The sequence below is a fragment of the Schistosoma haematobium genome, chromosome 3, assembly GCF_000699445.3.
Source record: "Schistosoma haematobium chromosome 3, whole genome shotgun sequence".
Classification (NCBI taxonomy): Eukaryota; Metazoa; Platyhelminthes; class Trematoda; order Strigeidida; family Schistosomatidae; genus Schistosoma; species Schistosoma haematobium.
This window is the reverse complement of record NC_067198.1, coordinates 33,157,989-33,183,002: the sequence shown is the minus strand read 5'-3', so window position 1 is coordinate 33,183,002 and position 25,014 is coordinate 33,157,989. Positions and strand designations below refer to the sequence as shown.

Below are 25,014 nucleotides of genomic sequence, written 5' to 3'. Positions count from 1 at the left end.
AATTTTTGATTTTGCTATTTGTTTTCGCTTTCAGTTTCACGTCTCAGACTTGCCGAGTTTTTCTACCTTTTTTGTACTGTCATAAGAAAATTATCATTTTGATAACATATTTTCATGGAGATAGACGAACAAAATCATGGAAAACATTCTACCGAACAAAAAGAGGAAAATACTGTTATTCCTAGTACTGCCTTTGTTGTGGATCAGAGTGACAGTACAAACTTCGCCAACACAATGAAAGATAGTTCTATAAGCAAAGAACAATCAAAGTTGGCAGGCGATTCGCATATAAAAAGATGCAAAAGGCTTTTGTCAGCGAAAGGTATTGCTGTTGTAGTAAACTTTTTCTGAAATATAGATCACTGGTATACTGACCCAGATCAATTAGAATACTTAAATGATTGCAGGTTACGCGGAGCTTTGCCATCAGGATACTTCATTCGCCATCTAAAGGACGAGAGCATAAGCTTGAAATATAGCGTTTTAGGACTTAAAAAACTCAAGCCAATTTTTTCCAGCATTTCAAACAGTTTGAACATAACTCAATTGGATCTTACGAACACCTGTCTTAACGATGAGGTAATAATTCTGCACACGCATGTTTAACGCAGGTTTGATGCATGGAAATGGTTTTTAAATCAAGTTCAGTTGGTATTTTTTAAATATTTCCTCATAACGTTTGTTTCGATTAAGCTCACAGGCCTTGTAACAGAATATCACAATAATTATTCCGTATCCAAGGAACTTCAAAAAAGCAGTACCGAGACGTGTGCGAAGATTTATAAGTAGTTGGATAGCTTGTTTGCAAACCATTTAGCTCTGTCCTTTTAAGAAACTCGCTATTGCAAAATGGTTCAAACGGTTGTAGACGAAATAGAGGAAGCTTTTGCTTAACGGGCTTCCGCGTCTATTAGCAGTGTATCACCAATACCTCCAGGCAGAAACTTAGATGTATTAACGATAATAAAAAAAAGAAATTGCTAAATCATAGTAAGATATTATCCTTAGTCCTTAAAAATAGGTCGAGTTTCCTCTTAATGGAATTCTGGGAAGTCACTTAAAATAGCTCAGCCGGCAGCGAATTTCAGCATTTGACAACTATTAAGGAGATATTGTGTCTTCAGTCCGTTCTGCTATGTTTTGTCGCTAAATTCTGGGTGTTACCCCTTAGGCTTGTGTTGGAGCTAAACTAAAAGAGGGTTTTTAAAGGGATGTTCAGAAGTGTCAAGCATACTGTAAACCATTAGGTCACCTCTAAGATGCCTATACTCTAATGAGTAAAGGTTAAGTGATTGGAGGCGCTCTTCGTAAGGCTTGAATTTGAGTCAACGGACCGATTTCGTGGCTCGCAGTTGGATATGCTCCAGAGTGTCCTTATCCTTTTGAAGTGAAGTAGGAAATACTATATTTCCATGCTTTAAATGGGAACGAATAAAACTGCTGAAGATTATGTGGGAAGTTCTTCCATCGAACTGGCCAAAAATGAGCTTCAATGTTACCAGTGCAAGGTTTGCTCGAAAAGCATTTTTGTCACACTTAGCTTAAGACTTCAAATTGTAGTGTACCACCACTCCTAAATACTTTTCAACTTGGGATACTTCTACAGGGGAGTTTCTCAAGTTGTAGATGTAGTCTGTAACATGTCTCAGATGGACTACTTTACACTTTGAAGTGTTAAAGTTAGGTCCGTTGTCATCTGCCCACGGACTTACTCATATGTTACAAATTCTGAACTCACTACTTCCGTTTTCAGCCTGCAGTTTTCTCAGTGTTGTTTTTGTTAGGTGAAAAGGACTCTGGCGCTCTAAATGTAGGGAATTTCCGCCGTAATTCTTCGTTAGATTTATAAGGATAACTATTTTGCTATTTTAGTCCTGAGAATGACATACAAGCTAGATAGTTAGTAATATTTTTACTAAAAACCATTGTTAAGTATGTTGTGTGTGACTTATTTTCAGCTTTCATATCTTAAATCTGTTCTTATATTTATTTGGATTTGAACTCGAGTTTATCTTATATAAAGCCATGAAATGTTTTGCATATATATTCAGCCCTTTATGATGGAAAACTTTGTACCAAAAAGCATTGTGACAACTTTCACACCAGTAACTTCTAAGTACTGGATGCTATATTACTCAACTTGATGTATCTAAAACGTCCACAAGGTTAGTAGTTCACACAGGTATAAATGCAATGGCTGACTTAGGCAGTTTACTCATTTTAAGTAACCAGAGGAGCAAATGTAATATTTTACGTGCAAATATTAAGAAATTGGTTGATTTTAAAAAAACGAATACTTCCTCTTTTGTGAGAATTTTGACTCTATTGACCAAGGAGTTTCATGGAAGTGTTTCCATTTGAAAGGCCTACCAAATCAATTAATAAACATTATGTAGGATCTCCACCTCGATGCTTTTGGTTAAGTCAGAGCTCATGGCCAGCTGTTTCCAAAAAATTCAACCTTAAGTGGCGTTTGCTACAGTTGCGTGCTATCCAATTTTTTAGTTCATTGACATCTTACTGAAAAATAACTTCCTTTGCCCAGTTTTTCAAAGTTTTCTAACCCACCCAGAAGTCCACTCATAGAATAAGAATACTCTGGTGATATAATTCTGTTTTGTCAGGAAGCCAAAAAGAATGCATAGGTTTGGGATCGCTTTGAGCAACAATACTGTCATGCTTAAGATATTTTCATATCTGGTCTTCACCAACCCTTTAACTAAGAATCAGGAGCAAAATAATTTGGTGAATCGACCGCTTCGCCTATTTTGGAGGTCTGATCGGCGTAAGAGAGTTAGCTTTTGTGGAATTTTGACACAAAACAAAAACCCGTTGCTGCTTGTTAACTTGAATCATCCATTGAGTCAGTGAGAAAGCTGCCTTTCAACCGAAGGACGAGTTTACTGCTCAGTAGTTCATTCAGTTTTACTTAATGGGTTTGAAACATGGTTATTTAGAGCAATGGACATTTGTAGGTCACTAATATTTGACCACAGGTTTTTCTGAAGCATTCCTCATGTAATTTAGGGCCACCAAATAAGAAATCCTTGGGTTTCGAATATATTGATGACGTGGTTTCTAGTATAGGAGAGAGTAGACGAAAGCTAGGAGCAGCCAAACCAAAAAGGTGACATCAATCGATTAAGACCATAACTGTTGATGTGAGCAACGTTGACAAATACAAACAACTTGATTGAAATCTGCGCAATGACCATGATCAGTGGTTGGAAACTGTAATTGACATAATTACCGGTCGTTCATAATGGTGAAGATGCACTCGCTGTTTGTTATCATCATAATTTTCAATCTCCATATTCGCTTATGCATACGTTTCAACTCGGTCTTTTCAAATCATGTTTCCAGCGGTCGGTCTTTCATCTTATCATCGCTACTGCATTAGTTCGACCACATTTGCTATTTTAATCTCGTCATGCTAATCTGGATTAACAAATTAGGTCACTGGTAATCACAAAATGAATAAAAACTAAATATATTTGAAGGACCTCGATCAGGTAACTCATACTTCCCCACCCGGCTCTAATGTACAGTATCTGTCCTCCCGTGGTAATGACTCACCATTGTCTGAACACTTCTTACTCTTTGATAGCCATTATTTTACGTTGACTCATTTATTTATTTTGAAAATGCCCATTGCACTACTGGTTTGGTTCCCAACTAAATCTCAGGGACGATGCGATGGGATCACTTGAATTTAAACAACTTTTGAGACCCGTAGTGTAGTCAAAGTTTCGTCCTTTAACCAATGTAAGGATAAATTTAACGGTGGTCTTCTCATAATTACTCTTTGACTATGGATTCTAGTTTATAAAATTAGGAGATATAGGTGTGCTCTGCGTGGTTAATCAAAGATGGTCATTTATGGTCGAACCATAAGGTGAGTATTGTTGATTTAAGAGTGCTGTGTAGAGAGGGAATTTTGACTGATGAAATTAAAAGAATAAGCTAAGTAGATAGATTTAAATATTTCTCGGAAAATAACCCTGTACGTTAGTCAACTGTCAATTAGGTAGGCAATATTTGAGTTGCAGTCTTCGGATCTTTCATCATTTAATCGTTTCTCAGTTATTAAAGCAAATTTGGAGTGTAAGTTAGGAACTATCTTTTTCCCAAATTCTGGTTTGGATGATAAGTTAATACATTTCTCATGAGAATGTGACTTCACATCCAGATAAATTTTGACTTTTTTAATAGCTACACCCTATTAAGTTCACTTTTATTGTTATCTGAAATCGGAGTCACCAATTCACACTCTTCATGCTGCATACATTACAAACGATGATCAGTATAAAGACTTGTAGATTTAAATAGAATTTAAAAATATTGAGTTAAATGAAATACAAATATACATATATTCCATAGTTTTTAGTTCATGTTTTGCCACCATAATGTTTTAATGACCGATTAGAATTAAGAATTTTAGATTTAAGCGGTACAACTAAGTTCCGTTTTAGAAATAAAAATATCAGTTGACAAAAGTTCTTTTAAATATTGCTACCTAATCCCCGTATGCGCTTGAGTTGAATACAGTAGCATAATGAAATCTACTTTCATTTTGGTATATGCACTAGTTCTCACGAGCAGTTCCAGGCGTTTAATCTTAAAATATGTTTTTATATCGTCTTCTTTGATTCAGTACAATCGTTATCAGTCATGATGTGATGAATGCTAGATAGTTTGAAGTAATTTAAGATAAATGTTTGGGATGCTGATCCATAAAAAGAAGGCAATGACACAATATGACAGAGGGACAGCTGTTGATGGTAATAAAATACTAATCAAATGTCACAAACCAACTAACGCTAACTAAAGCTACGACTACTGGCTAGATGAACTGGTCTTTTATCTAGTAAAATAACGAATCTATGATTAGTGTATTCACTAGAAAATGCACATGGTTAGATGTTAAAAACGATTGAACGATATTATTAATGGGAATCATCAACATTAAAACTAAGACCTGACTATTAAGCTTTATTTTATCCATCACATCATTTTGAATTACTAACCAGTTAATTTTTAATACTACTTCGTTCTTTTTAGTTATTGCCGATTCCAGTGATTAGCATTTATTATCTTGTATTGCTGTGTTAATTTTCAGTGTGTTAATCATTTATGTCATATGCTTCGAGAGAATACTTTTATAACTGGTCTAAATTTATCTGAAAATCACCTAACTTCTAAATCAGCTGAGTACCTTTGTGAAACACTCGCGTTATCAACAGAACTCTTGCAACTAAATTTAAGGAAAAATTTATTCGATGACATTTCGGGAAAATTTTTTTCTGAATTGATTATGGTAAGTAAATATTCATATTTAATTGAATAACATAATTATCAACTTTTTTGATAAAATCATTTAATCTGTTATTTGTGGTTAAAGGAATGATGTGATAATTTACTATACTTAGTGCCATTTGATTAAGTAAGTTCAAAAAGAACCTTCAAATCTAATCATAAAATTCTATTTCCTGATAAGGCAGTTGGTATTTTTAACATTTCACTTTGAACTACTGATTTCAAGCTAATCCGAATTAACCTTTTGGATATGACTAGATTTGATTCCTGAATAATTTAAATTTATTAAAATCATTTTTAAAAATTACAGGTGTTTGAAAATTCAAACTTTAACTCGGTGTTAAGTAAAAATACCATAAATGGACTGGAATTATACATTAGCACCCCTGGATGCAGGCTCACTGGTCTAGAGGTTAAGTGTTTGCCAGCGAGATCGAAGGTTTTGGGGTCTTTACCCGGATGAAGGTTGTGAATTTGCACTGCCGGGGGTCCTGTCTTAGGATGGGACTACAGTCCTTTGCTTACAGGCTTTCAGTGGTGGTCTAGCTAAAGACAGTTATTGGCTTAAACTAAGAAGATTTCACAAATTAAAATATGCTCATATGAAAACTAGTCAGTACCAAACTTATGTATTTGATGTATTATCATTTTAAAGTTGATCGATCACTGGATGGTGTGTCAGGTACGAAACGAAACATAGGCCCAGGGTTTCCTGTCGACTGCCTCCAACCACCATCTTGTGTATTAGCATAGGCAAACAAAAAATAACAGTATCTGTTAAGACCAGTAATGAAGCCATTCAAGTAAACATATTTTATCGAAATTATACCCAAATATTTTTTGTTGTTATTTCTTTATGTATGGTAATATACCATCTTCGTTTTGTTATGTTACTGATCATTAAATAGTAGTCTGCACTAATAATGAGTAAAATTGGAAATACCTGGTTGCAGCTACATTAGGAATTAATGTTTTATGGATTACTGGTTCTTAGTGGTAGTGTCTTGTTTCTCTGCACTCATTGTTCATTGCATTTTATTCTTATTCTGTAAATAAAATATTGACGTGTAAAAGACATACAGTTAGTCGCGCTCCTTTTTTAATTTCGATTCTTAATGACTGCCACTGATCAACGTAAAAATTAGTAGGCTGTGATAAAGTCTGATTTATTTGAGTAAGAAAGATAAATAGCTTTGAAAATCTTGTCCTTATCTTGGTTCAATGAATCTATGAGTGTTCCGTGAAGAAAAAATATGACTTTAGTAACTTTAACTTATGTTTTACACTTAACATTAAGAACATGAAACTTTATTGTACTTTTTATAAGATTGTATTAAAATTGATTTTAGACTACACGAAAATTGAAGTATATGAATATTTCTTATAATGATTTGGGTGAATTATCTTGTCAATATATTGGAAGAGCATTGCCACACGCGACAACGTTAACAGAATTCGATTTAAGTTGGAATAGATTGGGAAGGGGAAAAATGAATATTTTTGGTAAAGGTCTAGCTGTAAGTTCACTTTATTTTGCTGTTAAATTTTCATTTCTTGTCATTTCAAGTCGTGATCAGTACAGTTGGATGAAATAATCTCAACTTAATTGTTCTAAGGACATTTTCCATTCTGCAGCTCTTTTTTATTGTCAATTCATATAGAATTTCCGTCGAACGACTGTTTTTGATTATGTGTATTTATTCTTCCTTATAAACACTTCTAAAATTAAAAGAACTAAGGATATCTCATTTTCTGCAAGATCTTTGGTACCATATTTAAATAATGTGTAAGCTGGAGATTCCATGTTAAGTAACTGGGAGGACACTGTAGGATATCATGGTCCTAGCATTTTGACACGGCAGGAACCAAGGTGACCCCAATAACTCAGGGCTGAATTTTATTACTATGACGCTGAGTGATATAGGTTTGAATCTAACGATAAACACCAGCTCCTTTTAGACTACTTCATGCCGTACTGACAAGTTCAAACAAGTAGGAAGCCTTAGTTCTAGACTTTCTGCCGACTGCCATAAATCATCAAATATTATCACCTTGTGCATTTGCTATTGAAACAAAGACAACTAGTCGTATCGCGATCTGATCTATAAAATTTTGTTAACACTAGAGACTAGATTGGTCTGACAGTGGTCATTTTACAGAAATAAGTTAATTCAGGTGTTCAATGGTCGGTATTTTTGAACATCTGTGAGTTCAGGAAATAGTACACTTGATTATTTTATCTAATGAACAAAATAAAACGGACAATTTTTTTAAAAGTTTTTGGTTTCTAGTTGGAATAGTTCATCAAATGATGAGATAAGCATAAATTATGTAACTGATGCCCTCCATCTGTCTTTCCAAAGTTTCACTTCTGTAACTAACAGAATTAATATTGCTATCGATAAAATGAAATGTTATATATATACTATTTGCAACTCGACCAGATGACTGAATTTGCCCTGGTAGTAGATGCCTCTATGAGATTCAGATGTAGTCGTTCATGTCTAACCTGAAGATGTGTTGTATGAAAGGAGAACATGGAAGAAAACTTGGCAGAGAAAGCGACAAGAGAAAAAAATTAGCCGGCTACCTATTCAACTCATAGAACGGACTTGAGTTTATTAACGAAAGCAGTCAAAATCAATTAAAAATAACACAAGTATAGGATCAGGACAATTTAGAAATCGAAACTGAAAGTTTGTATCATATACATATGCTTAACTATCTGTGAAAATTAATTATGAAATTGACCGTAACTTTCAAACTACCTGATCTTATGGATAAATAAGATTTACTTACGATCAATAAAAATTCACTTGTCATATTATTTACTTTTTCAATATAAACTTGTACTGATAACTTCGTTTAGAAATCGAGTTATTAAAAACGTTCAAAGTCACCCTCTTTAAAATTTAAAATTATTCATTATATCATTCTTATTTTGAAGAGAACTGAATAGCCAACTTATATTTGACGCTTTGAAGCAATCACTGTTGTAGGTCGATAAAATATTGATATGGCTATTTGGTAATATCCTGCAATAACAACAAATTATCTTGCTATTATATGACGAGACGAAGTCTGATATTGTACAACATGTGGAAGAAGGCAAGACTAGGGATAAGAATTTACTTGTGCCCCAACCATAAGTCCACAAATAATCATTCACTGATTAAAAACCTTGACAAAAGTACATTGAATTATGTATGATTTTCATATCGGGTCAACATACAAATTCGAATGTATTGGACAAGGTAATAGTTGATGTGCAATAATTAATAACTGAATGTGTGCACGCTATTCATACCGTTACCAGATTTAGTTGTATCATCTAATAAAACAGTAAATTACTGAGTCGTGTACTCGCGTTTTCCTAACAGTTGCAATCAATACTTCTTTTCATGATGTGACTCGACCTTCATTATAAGCTATGAGAGAATTTCAGTGGTAACCTGAGTGACTAACAGTTTTTTATCGATGTGAAGACTAATATGCACTGTCTTAAACTCTGGTTCAACGTTGTGTCTCAGAAAAACATATCAGTTAGTTAGCGGTTAATAAGAATTTTGTGTTTTCTCGAGCAACATACATAAAATTTCTTCTCATATTCTTTGTATTAATCTTAGGAATGCAATTACATATTCTCCTAAGTAATAAGTTATTAATTTTTAAAATAGTTCGGTAAACATTCACTTGGTATTGTTTGGCTTATGTCTTCCCATTGAGGTTTAAGACTGCAATTGATCAGTCTGTTATTGGCATATGTGCATACTGTGCGTATGCCTCAATATTGCCTTAATTCACAAGCTTTTTGTAAGCAATGATGGATAGTGGCTAGCAGTGCAATCCAGGACGCGCGTTTCGTCCTATTTGGGACTCGTCGGCTGGATGTACTTGCATTTCAGAGTTGATGTTCACTATGGGACTCGATCCCAGTTACCATTCGCTTCAAACGCCATCGCATTATCTACTCAGCTACTGAATCCTGATAGCCAGATGCTTGCGCGATGTAGTGAATTTAAATTTACTTGGTATTGCGAATGGTACTGGGTTCGAGTCTCCGAGTGAACATCAACTCTGAAATGCAGGTACACCCAGCTGACGAGTCCCAAATAGGACGAAACGCGCGTCCTGGATTCCACTGCTAGCCACTATCCATCACTGCTTACATAAGGTTTGGTAAACATTTATAAATACCTTAAAGGGTTTATTCATTAAAAACTGAAGTTAGCTGAAAAACCTTAAAAATACTCAGAGGACAATTCCGTGAGGAAATGTGAACACAGTTAATAATTTTAATCATTTTAATCATCTTATTATATTCACTAAATCTATTGTTATTATTCGTATTACGTAATCTAGTATTATAACCTTTTTATTAACTGTGTTAACATTTCCTCACGGAATTAGTACTTTTACAAAAACAAAATTTTCATATATATACTTAGAGGACAATTTTTCTATATCTTCCTGGTTAAAGCTCATTAGTAGTTGGCTTCCATAGTTATACAAAAGACTGAATACTTTAAGGTATTATGTCAAACATGATAAAGTGTTGTGGCTTTACTACTAATCACTTTCTGTTCACTAGCCAAAACCAGTTATATTTGTATGTTTAGCAGTTTCAATGTGAATTCACAATTTGCTGTTCGTTAGATACATTAGTAAGGATGATATAACATGATCAGTACATAAATGTAGATGGTATTCACAAATGTACCATTAAATATAACATCTACTTAACAGATTGTTGACAAACTTTCAATAATATCTGAATTTCAGCTTCGTGGCTGTGTTTTCTAAAAAAGTATTTTGGAATTTTACCAATAATTAATTATCTATTATTATTATTATTATTTACTTTACAGGAAAATATTAATCTGAAACATCTCAACTTATCTGCCAATGGAATCGGTCCAAAGAAAGGATGTACAGATTTAGCTTATGCATTGAAAAATAACCTAACACTAGAGACATTAGATTTAAGGTAAACGAATATACTGATTTCATATTGTTAAGTATTATTTCCATCTATTATCTGTTTTTGATGAATTATTATTGAAATTAATATCATGTCTATATGTAAGTGGTATACTCACTATGTTCTGATACGAATTGTAGTAACTTGTATCAATGAAATTTTGTTCCAGATGTTAAATCGTTTTTAACTAAACGATGTATATGTTATGTCAGTCTGTCCTGATCGATTTAGAGCCTGATATCTTTATGTATCGAGCCAGGTTTTAACACATCATCATCACAGCGAAATGAACATATTGAGAGAAAAAAAATAGACACAAAATAAAATTTGTTAGGAAAGAGTTAGTTCATGCATAAGATAGTTTTAAAAATCAAGATCCAAAGGAAGATAAAGCCTGAATTCATCCGGACCATTTTGACTATTTCTGAAACTTATTACCCAAGGTCAACAACCACCTAATTGTTTTCCGAATAATTATTCTTGATATCTAAAAGTTTGATTAAATTGTATTTTACATTTTAGAATCGTGTCAATTCTACATTTCCTTTCCACATTAATCGTCATTAAAATTGTTTTGATTTAAAAGTTTATAATATCTACCATAATAAACAAGATTTTATGAACGTTCACTTAGTTTTCAGAATAATCATTGACAATTAAGTGCCAATTTAACATTTAGTCACTATTCTCAATTAAAATAATATACCATTAATCATAGAAAATTAGTATTTTAAAGTTATTACTGATCAACTTGCTGTTCGGTACATATCTCTAGTATCAACTAGCTTATAAGTGAACAATAGTTAAAAATGACTCTGCGAGTACATTGTTCATTAAATTAATTACCATGGAGTTAAGGATGTTTTTGGTTTACATTTTTTATTCCTGATTTGTAAATAATAATTACAAAATAATGTAAACTCAGTGAGTATAAAATTTTAATTTGCTTAAAGTGTAACTACGTTTTTTTTTATTGTGTTGTGAAGTGAGACTGCAGATTAGAGTGAAGCGTTTTATCGATTGTTTCAGTGACACGGAAAACACGTACGGACGGCCCAGAGTCTCGATTGGTCCCGCTTCCCTGTCTAGCCCAGCCAGTTGAGTCCAGAACACAAGTCTTAGCCTCTGAGTTATGAATCATTATATATCAGACATACTCTATTTATATACCAATCAACCAGACCACATCGTACCATAAAATAGGAAACAACATTTGTACAATATTTGACAAGTGAACTGAATATTGACCAATAGGAAATGTCCATTTAAAGTCCAAGGATACCATTAGACTTAACATGATAATTATTGGTATACTCCTCTGCATCCCTAACAGATTGATTTGTTGTTTATTGAGTAGTACAAACTTGTTTTACGTATATACTACTACGATATCACTAATTTACGATTGATTCAATTCCGAAGGAAAGTGTTAACAGTAATTTAAAATAATTAGCTTTTTTTGTAATCATTAAACACTAGACTGAATTAAATGAAGTCATAAAATAAGTCAGTTATTGTTAGTATAGGTTTATGAATAAGATGTTATGATTAAACCGACTGTTTATTGAGCTGAAAACTGACATTCATATTATTTTTATGATTGTGCTTACTTTTGAATAGAGGTAAATTGTTAGCATAATACTGTCAGTTAACCAGCTTTTTATATCGGTTGTCTTCTCTCTCTGTCTAGCCATCTTGCTAAAAGTACTCAACATTAACTGAATTAAGCTGTAGACGATTGAAGGCACTTATCATTCCTCAGGGTAATATGTTATCTTCACGGCCTTGTACAAACCCAGTCTAGTTACAAAACTGAATATCTATGGATATTCTGATGATCATACAGATAAAATATCTTTCTGCACTTTACTGGTTTGTTAATACATTTATACATCAATAAAAATTAGTCAAAATAGATATTTTTGCTAAATTTGGAAACGCTTGATTGGTTATGATGGGCTGTGAGCTACTTATATCCATATAAGTAGTATATAACGATGGTCGGGAATAGAATGTATCTCAGTAGAAGATCGAGAAGGAAACAACGGGAACGCAAATCAGTTGGTATGAAAATGCACGAACAGAAAAACATGGGACAATAGACTGAGACTTGCAAAAGGAACAGTTAGGTTTGAGATAATTGATTAATATTTTGCAAATTAACTATTCACTGTATGGTTCTCAGATTTTAATGAGATATTCTGTGATTTCGCTTACGGTTACTTCCGACTGCTCCCACCTGTTTTTTGTTCACAATGATGGAATTTCAAAATCGCCTATAGTTAATTTAATTCAAGTGGAATGATCATCAATGCATGTGTAACATATTAGATGAAATAATATCAGTCATTCATTTGGTCAATGGGAAGTGTTTTGATGATCTTGAATAATGGCGTCGTTGTACATTATGTCAAATACACACTGAATTACATTCTGTAAAGTTAATGCAGTATTTCACAAACAGCTGTTTTGTCTGTTGACTAAAGAAGATAAACGTTGGTCGTACATAAAATTACAAACACTCATAATAAATCTTTTCTTCTATACTCACTCAAAAAATAATGATCAAATTGATAAAACAATTACCCCTTTTGATAAATTAGGATAATGCAATGAGGCGAAGTTTTTATTCTCATGGCATTATTCAAACTAAGTTGTCTTTAAATGTTTATCATTTATAATACCCAGTCTTCAGTACAGTGTTTTCACTGATGATACAACCAAGTACACATACATAATAATAAACTAATAGAGAAAATGAAGATGCTTTTATGTTTACTGTTAAGCATGGAATTACTATTCTATTAAAATAACTATTCTTCTGTGACCACCTTCCATTTTCTCATTTTAAAAAAATAGGGACAATAGAATAAATCCAGAAGGTTCTGTATTGTTAAGTAAAGGCTTCTATGTGAACTCAACGTTAACTTGTTTACGAGTGAGTTTTTATAACTGAGCTATTTTATAGAATAACTGGTTCTTACCTCCAAACAAAAACTATTACAAGAATGTCTGATTAATTACTATCTTCATCTTTATGTACACTATTGCACAATCATTTATCACATTTCAGAAGTAGGTTGAAGAAATAAAAAGGGCGACCAAATTAAGAAATTGGATAAGTTCATGAAATTATTGACTGTCTGTTTGAGCCATGTTGCCAGATGTAGACTATCTGATAGGATTCTGCGCAATAATCATCGTCAGTTGTTGAAAACTTTGAGTGATATGGCTTAGATGAACTTAGTATTTATCTAATTACATATCTTGAGCCCCAGCATTCCTCCATAGATATCTTTATACTTTATCTTCTTGAACCATCATCCCCAATGGTAACTGACTAATTATCCATATAGTAGAGCATAACATAATTCTTTTTAAAGTATTTACTGATGGGTTTCTCTAGGGAAGACAATTGAAGCTTCATGATTAACTAATCCATGTTATAGAATGCAACATCTCAGAGATAAAGCATATTGTTTATGAATGACTATAAAGTTTAAAATGTTCGTAACAGTAAAATATAGAAAAATATAAGGCTAATAATCTCCAGTAGAAAAACTTGGAATTCTCAATTATTTATATTGAGAAATCCAAATAAGATCTCAATGAAGTAGTCAAATGACTGATTCAATTCCAAAAGATATCTACTTGAAGTACTTCTTTTTTAGTAGAGCTTTGTCAAAGATATTAGAGCAACAGATTTCACTGTTTGTTCAACCGAATAATAGATTAATTTTTGTAGCCTCACAGAACTTCAGATCAGCTTACTACTCGATAAGACGTGGCTGCGTTGGTTTATCAGCAAAGTGTAACTATAGCAAACAATGTCAGCTATAGGGTTATATAATGTTTTGTTCACTTATTTCATCAGATTTTTGGAGATCGGTTTTTTAATGTGGATTTGTAACGTGATTCACGTAATAGTGGTTGTTTATTTCAGTACTTAACGTTAATCGTAAATAAAATATCTAGAATAAAGTCATGACAAATAACATGATGACCAAAAATATCTTTCCAGTCTTTAATATGAACAAGAATGCAATGATTTTTGAGTTTTCAGGTATGGTTAATTATAAGAAAGGTACACTCTTTATCTAGTAAATTTATTCAATCAATAAAATGGTAGTAAAAATAAGGTCACATTAAAAAGGCGAACTGTCTTATTACTGGGTCAACCTGAAAACTTTATCGTACATAACTTTTTAACATAAAATTAAATACTATAAATGTGATAGCCTTCGTAAGTTTATACATATATATACAGTAATAAGATATGATTTTTAATTCTTTGGTGCTTCGAATTACAAATCGACAGTATTTACTTCCCTAGTATTTCGCTCCTGTAGCGTACACGTATTTTACAGCTGTTCGTGCACTTAATTATCCATTTTCATGGATCTCCTGTTATCACTTCGCTTTCAGAGGAAAATGAGATTATGATGACTTACAACGGCATACATTGAAGAAAAACAAAAACTGATAATTCAGGAGCTTTCATTATACATGTAGTTCTTTGTCGTGATCCAATTTTATGATGTACTTTGCGTTTGGCAGGTGCATTGTTGTACTGGGTCATGTGCTATTTAGCTCAGTCAATTCTAATTTATGATAACTTATTCTCAGAAGCTAATATGACACTGACATTCATTATAATCCATATCCCATTACACAATAGACTTTTCTTAGCCAGAAAATGTGTGCTACTACACAGCCATGTTCCATTACAAAATCAAAATCCACTAAGTGATATTTAATGACTGTGATAATACACTTGTGTTTTTACATCGAACAAATCTCTAGGATTAACTCAATTTATTTAATGGTTTACTTAGAGGGAAATTATATTTTGGAAATATCAGGGACCGAAATTAAAAACAACTCTCACTTGACAATCTGATCCGATTTTTGTTTATTTCCCTGAAGATGCTTGGATTGGACGTTAGCGTTATTTTTAATTTCAATCCCTGAGACTTATACATATGATTTCTTTTGAATGCCCTTTGTTCATTTAGTACCTAATATATTGTGAAACTGTTCGTTTAAATCTAGAAGAAAATTCCTGAGCAATGATTTTTTGTTTGTAATCTGCACAATTTAAAATTTCGAAAACAATCTAATTTTTCAGATGGCTAGAAATCCAATGCAAACTGCTGGTTGTTATGCTATTTTAACAGGAGTTCTAAAAAATCCAAACTGTGGATTGTTGGAACTTGATCTACAGGTAATTAAGTTTTGAATTTTCGTATAAATTCGTTATATTTCAATTTTCCTCCAATCTTTTCTTTCTTTAAAATACAGTGTTATTCTTAGGAAATATGTTTTTCCTCAATGCTACAACTCATCAAGTCGTCCAATACTGAGCTAAGTATTGTCTATTGATACAAATTTCCTGGTTGAAGTCTAGGAGACTATCCTAATTTATGGCTAAAGATTAAGTAATTTGCTTAGATATTTAATTTGAGAAAAACCATTTTACACTTTTTATCTTTCAAATTTACTCGTTCATTTTCAAATGAACTGTTTATATCAAATTCTTACTGTCACTGATATTATTATTTTGTATCAGATACTACTTCTATGAATTTTATTTAATGCTTTCGATGGTGGATAGTGAAATACAATAAATAAAATGTTATCATCTTAAAAGTCTCTGCATATTTAAAATGAAATAATGTAACAGCAATTTGGTACTCAAATTATAAATACTGTAATCTAAATTACATTATTGTTGAAGCAATAGTCAGATAAGATATGAAATAACTAATCGCTTAATTCGTTTTGTTAAAATATCGATTTATAATTCTCAATAAGCGGTCTGATTTGAATTATATTTACTATCTGCATGAATACTTCATATTTTGTTCATGTTTCAATGGGCTACATACGCGGCAAATAGAAATGTTATAATGATGCTAATTTTTACTTTGTAATTGGCAATTTGTAGAGAGATCATAGGTTTGAATTGTACATCAGATTAGTAGAATGAAGACAGTTCTCTATTTTTTTTCTTTAATCAGTGTTGCAACCTTATCAGTGATTGAAATGTAGCCCCTCACACACAGAAAGTATTTTCAGCATAATTTTCAGTAAAAGGAATAAAATACACTAACGGATTCCCAAAAAATAGGATTCAATCCAAATCAATACCTCCAAGGTTACCGTCCCTGTGATCTGTTTTTCTATGTGAATAACTGCACTTGTCCTAAAAGGAGTATTTTTTAAAATGCTTACCACAGTGATATTGAGTACAACAAAATAACTGAAAATCCCGTTCTTAGCTTTATTATCTTATGGGTAACCTACGAGACCTATATCTTTGAAAATAATCGCTATTCCAAATAACTTCTTATCATACACATTTAGTATATAATATCTAGCATTCCAGGATATTATGTTACGATTACGATAAATAGTACAAATTGTTTTATATACGGCTAGGTGCACAAGGTAGCACTAATGGATACGATATAATTAGACCTCAATACCAGATCAAGACATACGTGGACATATAATACTGACCAATGATTAAAAACGAGATAAACTGAGACAGAATGATCGTTTAGTTAAGCAGTGTAAAACCTAGGATACAATAGAGTGAAGTCAGTCTTCGATACATAACAATAGTCTATATACTTGGTACTTGTCAGTCGTCGATCGGTGGTCAAATATATCTTACTTTCATTTTTCATATATTACTTATTAAAGCGGAACACCCAACTGTTTTATTGTCTTTTGAGATTAATTTGTTTGAGGATTTGCATGACTAATCAGATATAATAAGCAGGGGCTAGTCAACTATTCTGTATAACTACACATCATTTTCTAGTTACCATTCTATTCCTTTTATAAATAAGTCCAAAATTGCATCATCAAAAATTCTTAAACGCAATCTTTCATATAACAGAGGTTGAATAAAGTAATTCATGAAATAGAAATTTATAATCACATTTATTTTTATCCTCTCACAATCTAGAAAGAAGCCCAGTAAATTGAGTGGCAACAAAATTTATTGAAATTCAAAATACAATTATGATTAGTTACTTAACTCTTTATCATTTATCGAATAGTTGTAGAAAACAATTCTTAAAATTGGATTTCATCACGAACCGATATCACATTAGGATGATGAGTTCCTATAACTCAAGCCAGAACCAATTGACGCCGAATTTCAGATTACCTGGATACAATACAGTCGTCACGGATGGCAATAGATGATGGTCAGGCTATTTCATAAATTGACTAAACATTTTGTTACCGACTCAGTGATATTTCATTTACCCAATAGCTGAGAGACCTGAAGGTTTTGTGTTCAGTCTCTAACGTCATCGTTCATAGTTGTACTAATAGGGGACCACGCAAGGCGATTGTCCAATATAGACTAGTCATCGATGATTATTCAGTGTATTATTACTATAAAAACAAGTGCATTTCTGTACTATAAACTGACAATTTTTGGAAAGTAATGTTTTATTATTGTATTAATTTATATCAAAAGATATTTATTTGGATTTCGACAGGATATTATAGTAAATCAAGATTTTCTTGATTTACAAGATTCAGCTCGAATTAAACTTCCGAATTTATGTGTAAGATATGGCCAGGCAACAACTGATAAAATTCGGGTACTGTCACCACGTTTTAAAAGATCTGAATATAGTCCAAAAGAAATATTGATCATAATGGGACGTTCAACAAAACAGAGTTTAGCTGATCTATTACGTCCTTTGGATATTGTTGGTAATAAAACTATTACAAGACAACTGTTCGTGAAAATTCTAAATGTATGTGTATAATTTATTCTGAAATATTCATAAAACTTAATGGGTAATATTTTGTTTGCAGTATGTTAGCTCATACATATGAAATTTAAATGATTCTTTAGATAGAATATTCACCACTCAAAGTACACTGGATGCGTGGAACCTTGGAGGTGAAAGCCGTTATTTTAGATGTAAAAACACTGAATAAATTTCTGACTACTATATTTAGTCTACTGACGCGAAACCTGACAGCCCACATAAACAACTGCGGTTGAATTTCTAATCTAACCTGAAAAGATTTGACCCGGGTAGTTTAATCGTGTTTGTATTAAGGCAGATAACGCAGAATAACGACAGGACTATGTAAAAAAAATCTATTGGAGTTGTAAACTGTAACAACAGAACTCTGACTCTATGGTACCAAGGTATCACGCTCGTCGCAAGATCGAAAATTACTCGGTTCGATTTTCTTAATGTTAACTGACCATATATATATATAGCCATCCTTAGTTTCAAAAACTTGTCTGACATTACTCATTATGTCTGAAAATTTTCTCTCTCAATAATTTCATTTATTTCCTATTTGTTTAAGGAATTTGATCAAAAACCAATTGATTGCAATCAATGTAGTTTTGAATAGAGCAAAAACAAGGAAGTGAGCAGAATAACATGAATTTGTTATATTTCGTTAGATTGTCGTCAACTTCTTACAACCCAAAAACATAAAATCCAAAATTATTATAAATCTTACACACTAATAACAGTAAAAATGGATATGTATCATTATGATGGCGTAGTGAGAGTGCAGATATATAATAAGTGTTGTAGATGTATGAGAAAAGATTCTTTATCTTCAGATATAGTAAAATAATTAATTGATTATGTAATGAAGTAGTTGAATATAAGTTAATAACAATTAAGAATAACATGAGTTGAGACCAGTCAGCCAAAAAACAAATAATATGGCTATAAATTTGAAATAAGTGATGCAATTAAAATTGGAGAGAAGTTGAAAAAAATGACGATAAAATCACCATTGGTAAGGATTGATTTGTAACTGTGTCCTTTTGGATAAATAATTTTGGCTTTATTCGTTTAATGGATATGGCTTAGACACATTTGAAAAGAGAGGCATTTAACTATCGACCGATAATGCGTTGAACTGAATCATCCTCCCTCAGTTGTATGGTAATGTCGAGATAATGGAACTTACCATCCTTCTCCTGTTCTATGGTAAACTGGATATTTTGATGAGCGTCGTTGAAAAGGTTTAGCAGGTGGTTTGCCTGTTGCTGATCATGCACACTGCTGAGGAGTTTCACAATAGGACGAAACGGCCGTCCAGTGCTTCCAGGTTTTCCATGATCTCAACTGTTGAGATTACTAAAATCTCCACAAAACCCCTACTGATACTAATAAGATTATCGTCAACAAACCTCGTATAATAAGCCATTATATCATCCGCGCCTTTATGCTTGTTCTTTCAAGGTTGGTCATGAATATATCTGCTAGGACAAAACCAAGTGGTCTTCCCATTTTTATCCCATCAGTTTGACGACAGATGATGTTATCAGATTGAAACAGGATATCTTTTGGGCACATAATTAGTGCTGTTAGAGATAAGAGGTCAGACAGCTCGCGAAATATGCCTATGGTTTTCGAAAGTGGTATTTTGGCAGGCAGAGATTTTAAATCAAACCAAACTGTCAACTTAACATCGAAAATTTGTCTTTGTTTGAACCTTCAGTTAAATTATCAATGGTATTTTAGATTTATCTTATTTCACCAATTATACAATACAGTATGACTCATAATTTATCACTTTTGATAGAATATTAATCTTTGTAAGTAAATGTACACACTTGTGTTTTATACAGTTTATTGTGTAGTTGAATATTGATTAGATGTCTGGAAGTTAATTCACCTGTTCATAACTTCCCACAGCTTTCATTATTGATCATATAGTCAATGCTGTCTTGAAATATTAGTAGAATATTATGGATGTAAATGACCTAATGATATATAGTTTCCATTTATTCTGAGAGAAATGAAATGACAACTTGAAGATAGTAAGAAGAAAACAGAACTTAAGGGGAACAAATGATAGTAGGTTAACATAAGGTGAAGATTTCGCTTGTTAAAACTTAAGCAATTAACAATAAATAACTTCAATGATTTGTTTCACCATTTCGTGTAGACCTTCTACAAGATTATCAAATAAACAAAGAATCAAAAACAAGTTCATATTAAAAGATGGTTCCATTATGTCTATATATTGGCTTATCTTGTCTACAGTGAAAATTCGCATTATTCGGTGCGAAATCTCCAGGCTGCCCAGATTTTATTGCTTAATGATAACCATTAACTGATGTCGATATCTCTTGAAATTGTAGCGAGTAACGTCATTCAGCCATCTCAAGGCTGAGATTATTGTCCATCAGTATTTATGAATGATGAGATTTTGTCAAGTGACTGAAGTTAAGAATTTAAGCCGTTGGATTCTAGTTTATTCGTTTTTAAGTTAAATCGCTCTCTGTTAGACCTGAAACTCCTGGGCCCGAATGCTGACATACTTGTAAGTCGCCACTGATAAGAAGTTTTATACTGTATCGACAAAGTTACTAAGCTCGCCCTGGTTTTAAGCTTTTTTCCAAATCGACATCAATTAATGACATGAAACAACTTTAAACGTCATTTATATTTATTGCTTATCTATGTATTCAAAACCTAGCCGCTGTAAAACTTCTCATTTAAAACTAAATGAAAGTTCAACTAAATCATACCTGATCAACCATGTAAAAAATATTACAATAATATATTTAAACAAACTGACAATTAAAAACTAATATTCGTTTATTATATGATAATATACCAGTCAAATACATGTATAATTTGACAATAATCTAAGTACAATAATGTCTTTACAATGTTAAGTAGTTATTATGATCTTTTGAAATTATGAAAAGTACTTACTTATTACTAAATTTGATTAATCAATACCAAAAGTTAATCTTATACAATTTACAATCTAACTATACCGTAATTTCCAGATTGTATTTTGATTCACTTCTTAATAGAAATGTTTCATTATTAGAAGTAATAAATCTAAATTAATTTTAAAATGAATTTCAGAAAGCTAATCATTTTGTATTGTATTATTTAAACAGATTTACATGACGGTAAGTTATGACATTTAAAAAAAATAATAATAATATTAATCATATTTTATGGATACGATCATAATTTATAAAGAAACTCATGAAATTCATCGAATGTTGAGAGGTTATTTTAAAGATAACCTATTGAGAAAATTCTTTTTTAAGGGAATCAAACTTTTTTTTGGTAATTACTATGATTATGTCAAGGATGATGTAAGGTAAGAAAGCTTATCAACCTTCTATATTGGCGAGAACAATAAACGGGTATAGATTTTGAGATTACCAACAGTCAACTTACCGTTCGGATTATTGCTAATCAATTCAATCCAATCAAACTACTTGTGTATACGCTTTAAACTTTATGAAAGTTATCAATGATCAGCTTGATTTTTCAAAACATTTCATGAATGTTCATTACAATGGAAACAGGAAACAAGCTTATTGTGATAAATGAGTTTTTAAGGGGAACAGAAGAAATTGACACTTATAGGTTACTCAATGTACAAAGTTACAATTACTAAAAACAAAGTTAAAAATGTAGTTTTATTTCCGTTGTCAATCGATAGAAATAAATAAGTCTTTTTATGATGGCAGAATCAAATGAATGCATTTCGGAGTAATCACACAAAACATTGTTTCGACACTTCAATCAATTAGCTCATGGAATAAATATAGTAGGACTAAAAATCAATAATCTACAATTTTCCGGATTCAATAATTAGCATATTTCATCTAACAAGCCATCAAGTTATGATTGTTATCACTTTCGCCCAACGTATATGACATTTATTATTATTCACAGGGATTTAGACGTTTCTCCTGTTGATAATGAAGTATTGAATTTGAACATTGGATCTTGTGTTGAATAAATATTTTCAGTAATATTGGCTAATAGATTAATTTCCTAGCTATCAATACATCTACCTCAAAATTAACTATTCTGTCAGTATAATGTTATTTTGATTGTATTTAATACATTCTGTAGTAAATAATAGGCCTTATCCATTCATATTGTCATAATCGTAAACGCACATTTCAATTACACAATATAAAACTATGAGCAAAGTATTTACTAATTTTAGTTATGAGTGGACTGGCAGCTTTACAGAAAACATTTTGGAGTATATCTTAGGGTGATCAAACTGAAATATGTTGTCACTGACCTTTAAAATGATACATATAGAATAAAACAGACTCAGCTAGATAATCTTAATTTAGCATTGCTTAAAATGACCTACGATGATGCAGATAATCACTTTTCTTCCGTAGAGTTCAAAATACTGAACTCGTTTCTTTCAATTTCTTTGCATTTTTCTCATTATGTACTAATATTTTAATGATCCTACTTATTTCGTCTTTACTCATGTCAACTTTCACCGTAACAATGTATACTGTAAAAATAAGCACACATGATATTACCAAATTTGCTAATCTTAATAAATCATACTGTGGAACATATTTAATATTAAAAATTCTTTAAAGTGAACCTATATGATCATTACCTGTGTTCAATAAAAGATCAATATTTCATGCAGTAAAACGAAAGGATTAATCATGGTTCAAATGAGTGAATTAAATGAATAACAAGATGTGATACTCCTACTTTTAAAAAAAACAATCTGCTGTAGTCATATATTCGAGCAATTATTACAAGTTGTTTATTGCACATTGGTGAGCTGTTATCAGACGGTGTTTCGTTATTATTAACTACAGACAGGAAAAAATGCTAGTAACACATCGGCAACGAAGTTGATGACAGGATAAATATTCATCACATCGATAACAGTTGATGTTACTTTAACATGTGAAAGGAAGGTACCAGGTCAATTACGAAAAAGAATGGCCTGTATATCCAGGTGAACCACTGTTTTTCATTTTGTATAATATCTGGTGGCGATATAAGATGGAATGTATACCTACTTGACTAGTTTTTTAAGGTTAATAATAAACAGACAATTTGTATAAATTGAAAATCTCACTTTTTGAAAAACTACATATAATCGGAATATTTACATCTTATAGAGGCTTGGAATACAATTTACTGAAGAACAAATGAAAGTATTAATGCAAGAATTAGATCCAAAGAATCTAGAAGAGGTTAACTTTACGTAAGTGAAAAACTACTTATTTGAAGAAATAAATAAGTATTTGAATTATTTAAAAGTAGATGTTTTATGATGTAAATATGACGGGAAAATATCGATTGCAAGGCACGAAATTCTGGTTACTTTGATGTTGTAAGGAGATGACAACGTAAAAAATAGGGTGATTGTCAAATCTAGTTTATTAGAAATTAAATGCATTTAGTATACTCAAGGGAAATTCTATTAATTCTGAATTAAGGTTAGAAAAAATTTATGATCAATGAGGTTATTTTCAAGATATGATAAATAAATCTTTTAGCGTGCTCTAAACTGACAACCTGGGAGCAGCCATACATGTGTGCATGTCAGCCTCAACATTACATTCCACACGTTTACCAGGAAACGATTATTTGAAGCTGCTCATCGATTTCCCATCACTAATATTCATTTTTGCAGTCAAATAAAATACATTTTCCAGAAATAAATATTTGTGGCCTGCATTTACCATAGATTGTCATACCCTTAAAAACCAAAGTACATCTGCTCTGTATTAGCGAGAGGCTTCTCAGTAGTAACACACCAGATCTAGCTGGTCATCGAACACAAGAACTATAGGTCTCATGGTATGTGGTTAACGAATAGTCTACTAGGTTAATTTTTAATGGTCTACATTACCAACTTCAGTCGTTTCTCGATATACCATAACATCAAATTTAATCAATAACAACCGTTTCATTCCCGACATGAGAGAAATCTTAGATATTGCTTTCCGATAAAACTTCATGAACTCATCTACAAGTCACTAGTAAGTATATGATTATATTCTTTCCAAGCTTTCGTGAGAATGAGTTCTGTTTCCAGGTGGCAATCTGTTATCCTGGGATGTTCAAATTAAATGTTTTACCCACTAAATCCTCTTATTTTTCATTCATTGTCTTTATACAATGAGTGTTGCTTTATTATCTCAGAAAGAAACAACGAAAAACCGTAGGAATATTTTAAACTAAATACAATAAGTGTGTATTTGTCTATATTATGGGGTAAAATTTTATTCAAATATTAAGACAATTGATAAGCCTAAATAAAAGTGCTTCTTGTATATATTTCGTCAATGCTGATGCAGTTTAAAACAACGACCACTAGTTATAAACGTACTACACACTCCTTATTATGAATAACATTCTTAATGTTATGGTAACCAGAGTAAAATGGAGGAAGCTGCGCTGTCGAATGCAATCAAATTAATACAAAAAGTCTTTAACTTAGCTGAACTCTCACATCTAAATCTGAATCTTACAAGTCAGAGTTTGAATAATTACGGAAAAACAAATCGAAAAGCATCTCAATAACTAACAAACTTACTGTTAATTTAATAACAGGTTATCTTGTCTTTTTTCTACTCAAGATGTCTTTGTTTTTTTGTTTACCGTTGCGGATTGTTTCTAATCAATTTAACTGAAGCACAATTATTAGTCTGTCGTGTCTTGTGAAATAAAGTGAAGTTTTGTTGTACTAAGGTTAAGTGTAATTTCCAAGCAACTCATCTCACACCTGAAGTTAAAACCCCGATAAATCGCTGAAATAGAAACGGTCGTATCGCAAACTTGTGTGAAGAGATTAAAGGGAGTGGTATGTAGAGAGATCAATTATGAATTGGCGAACTATTCGCTAAACCTGTTTATCTTATTATTTTTCTTTGTTATTATTATCAT

The 25,014-nt window shown here is 32.0% G+C and overlaps 1 protein-coding gene across 2 annotated transcripts; it reads left to right on the top strand.

Moving 5' to 3' along the window:
- Positions 1 to 40: 40 nt before the first annotated feature.
- On the top strand, positions 41 to 23,586 carry MS3_00005571 (uncharacterized protein; the record flags this gene model as incomplete). Of its 2 annotated transcripts, XM_035730375.2 has the most annotated exons (10): positions 41 to 322; positions 359 to 579; positions 5,120 to 5,317; positions 6,666 to 6,833; positions 10,185 to 10,303; positions 13,157 to 13,235; positions 15,426 to 15,521; positions 17,818 to 18,081; positions 23,241 to 23,326; positions 23,526 to 23,586. In XM_035730375.2, exons 1-10 carry the CDS (start codon positions 115 to 117, stop codon positions 23,584 to 23,586), a joined length of 1,500 nt encoding a protein of 499 aa, XP_035585670.1. In that variant the 5' UTR covers positions 41 to 114. The 2 variants fall into 2 exon arrangements, with proteins under 2 accessions (XP_035585670.1, XP_051069656.1); XM_051213662.1 differs by lacking the exons at positions 23,241 to 23,326; positions 23,526 to 23,586 and having other exon boundaries at positions 41 to 579.
- Between the last annotated feature and the right edge of the window lie 1,428 nt (positions 23,587 to 25,014).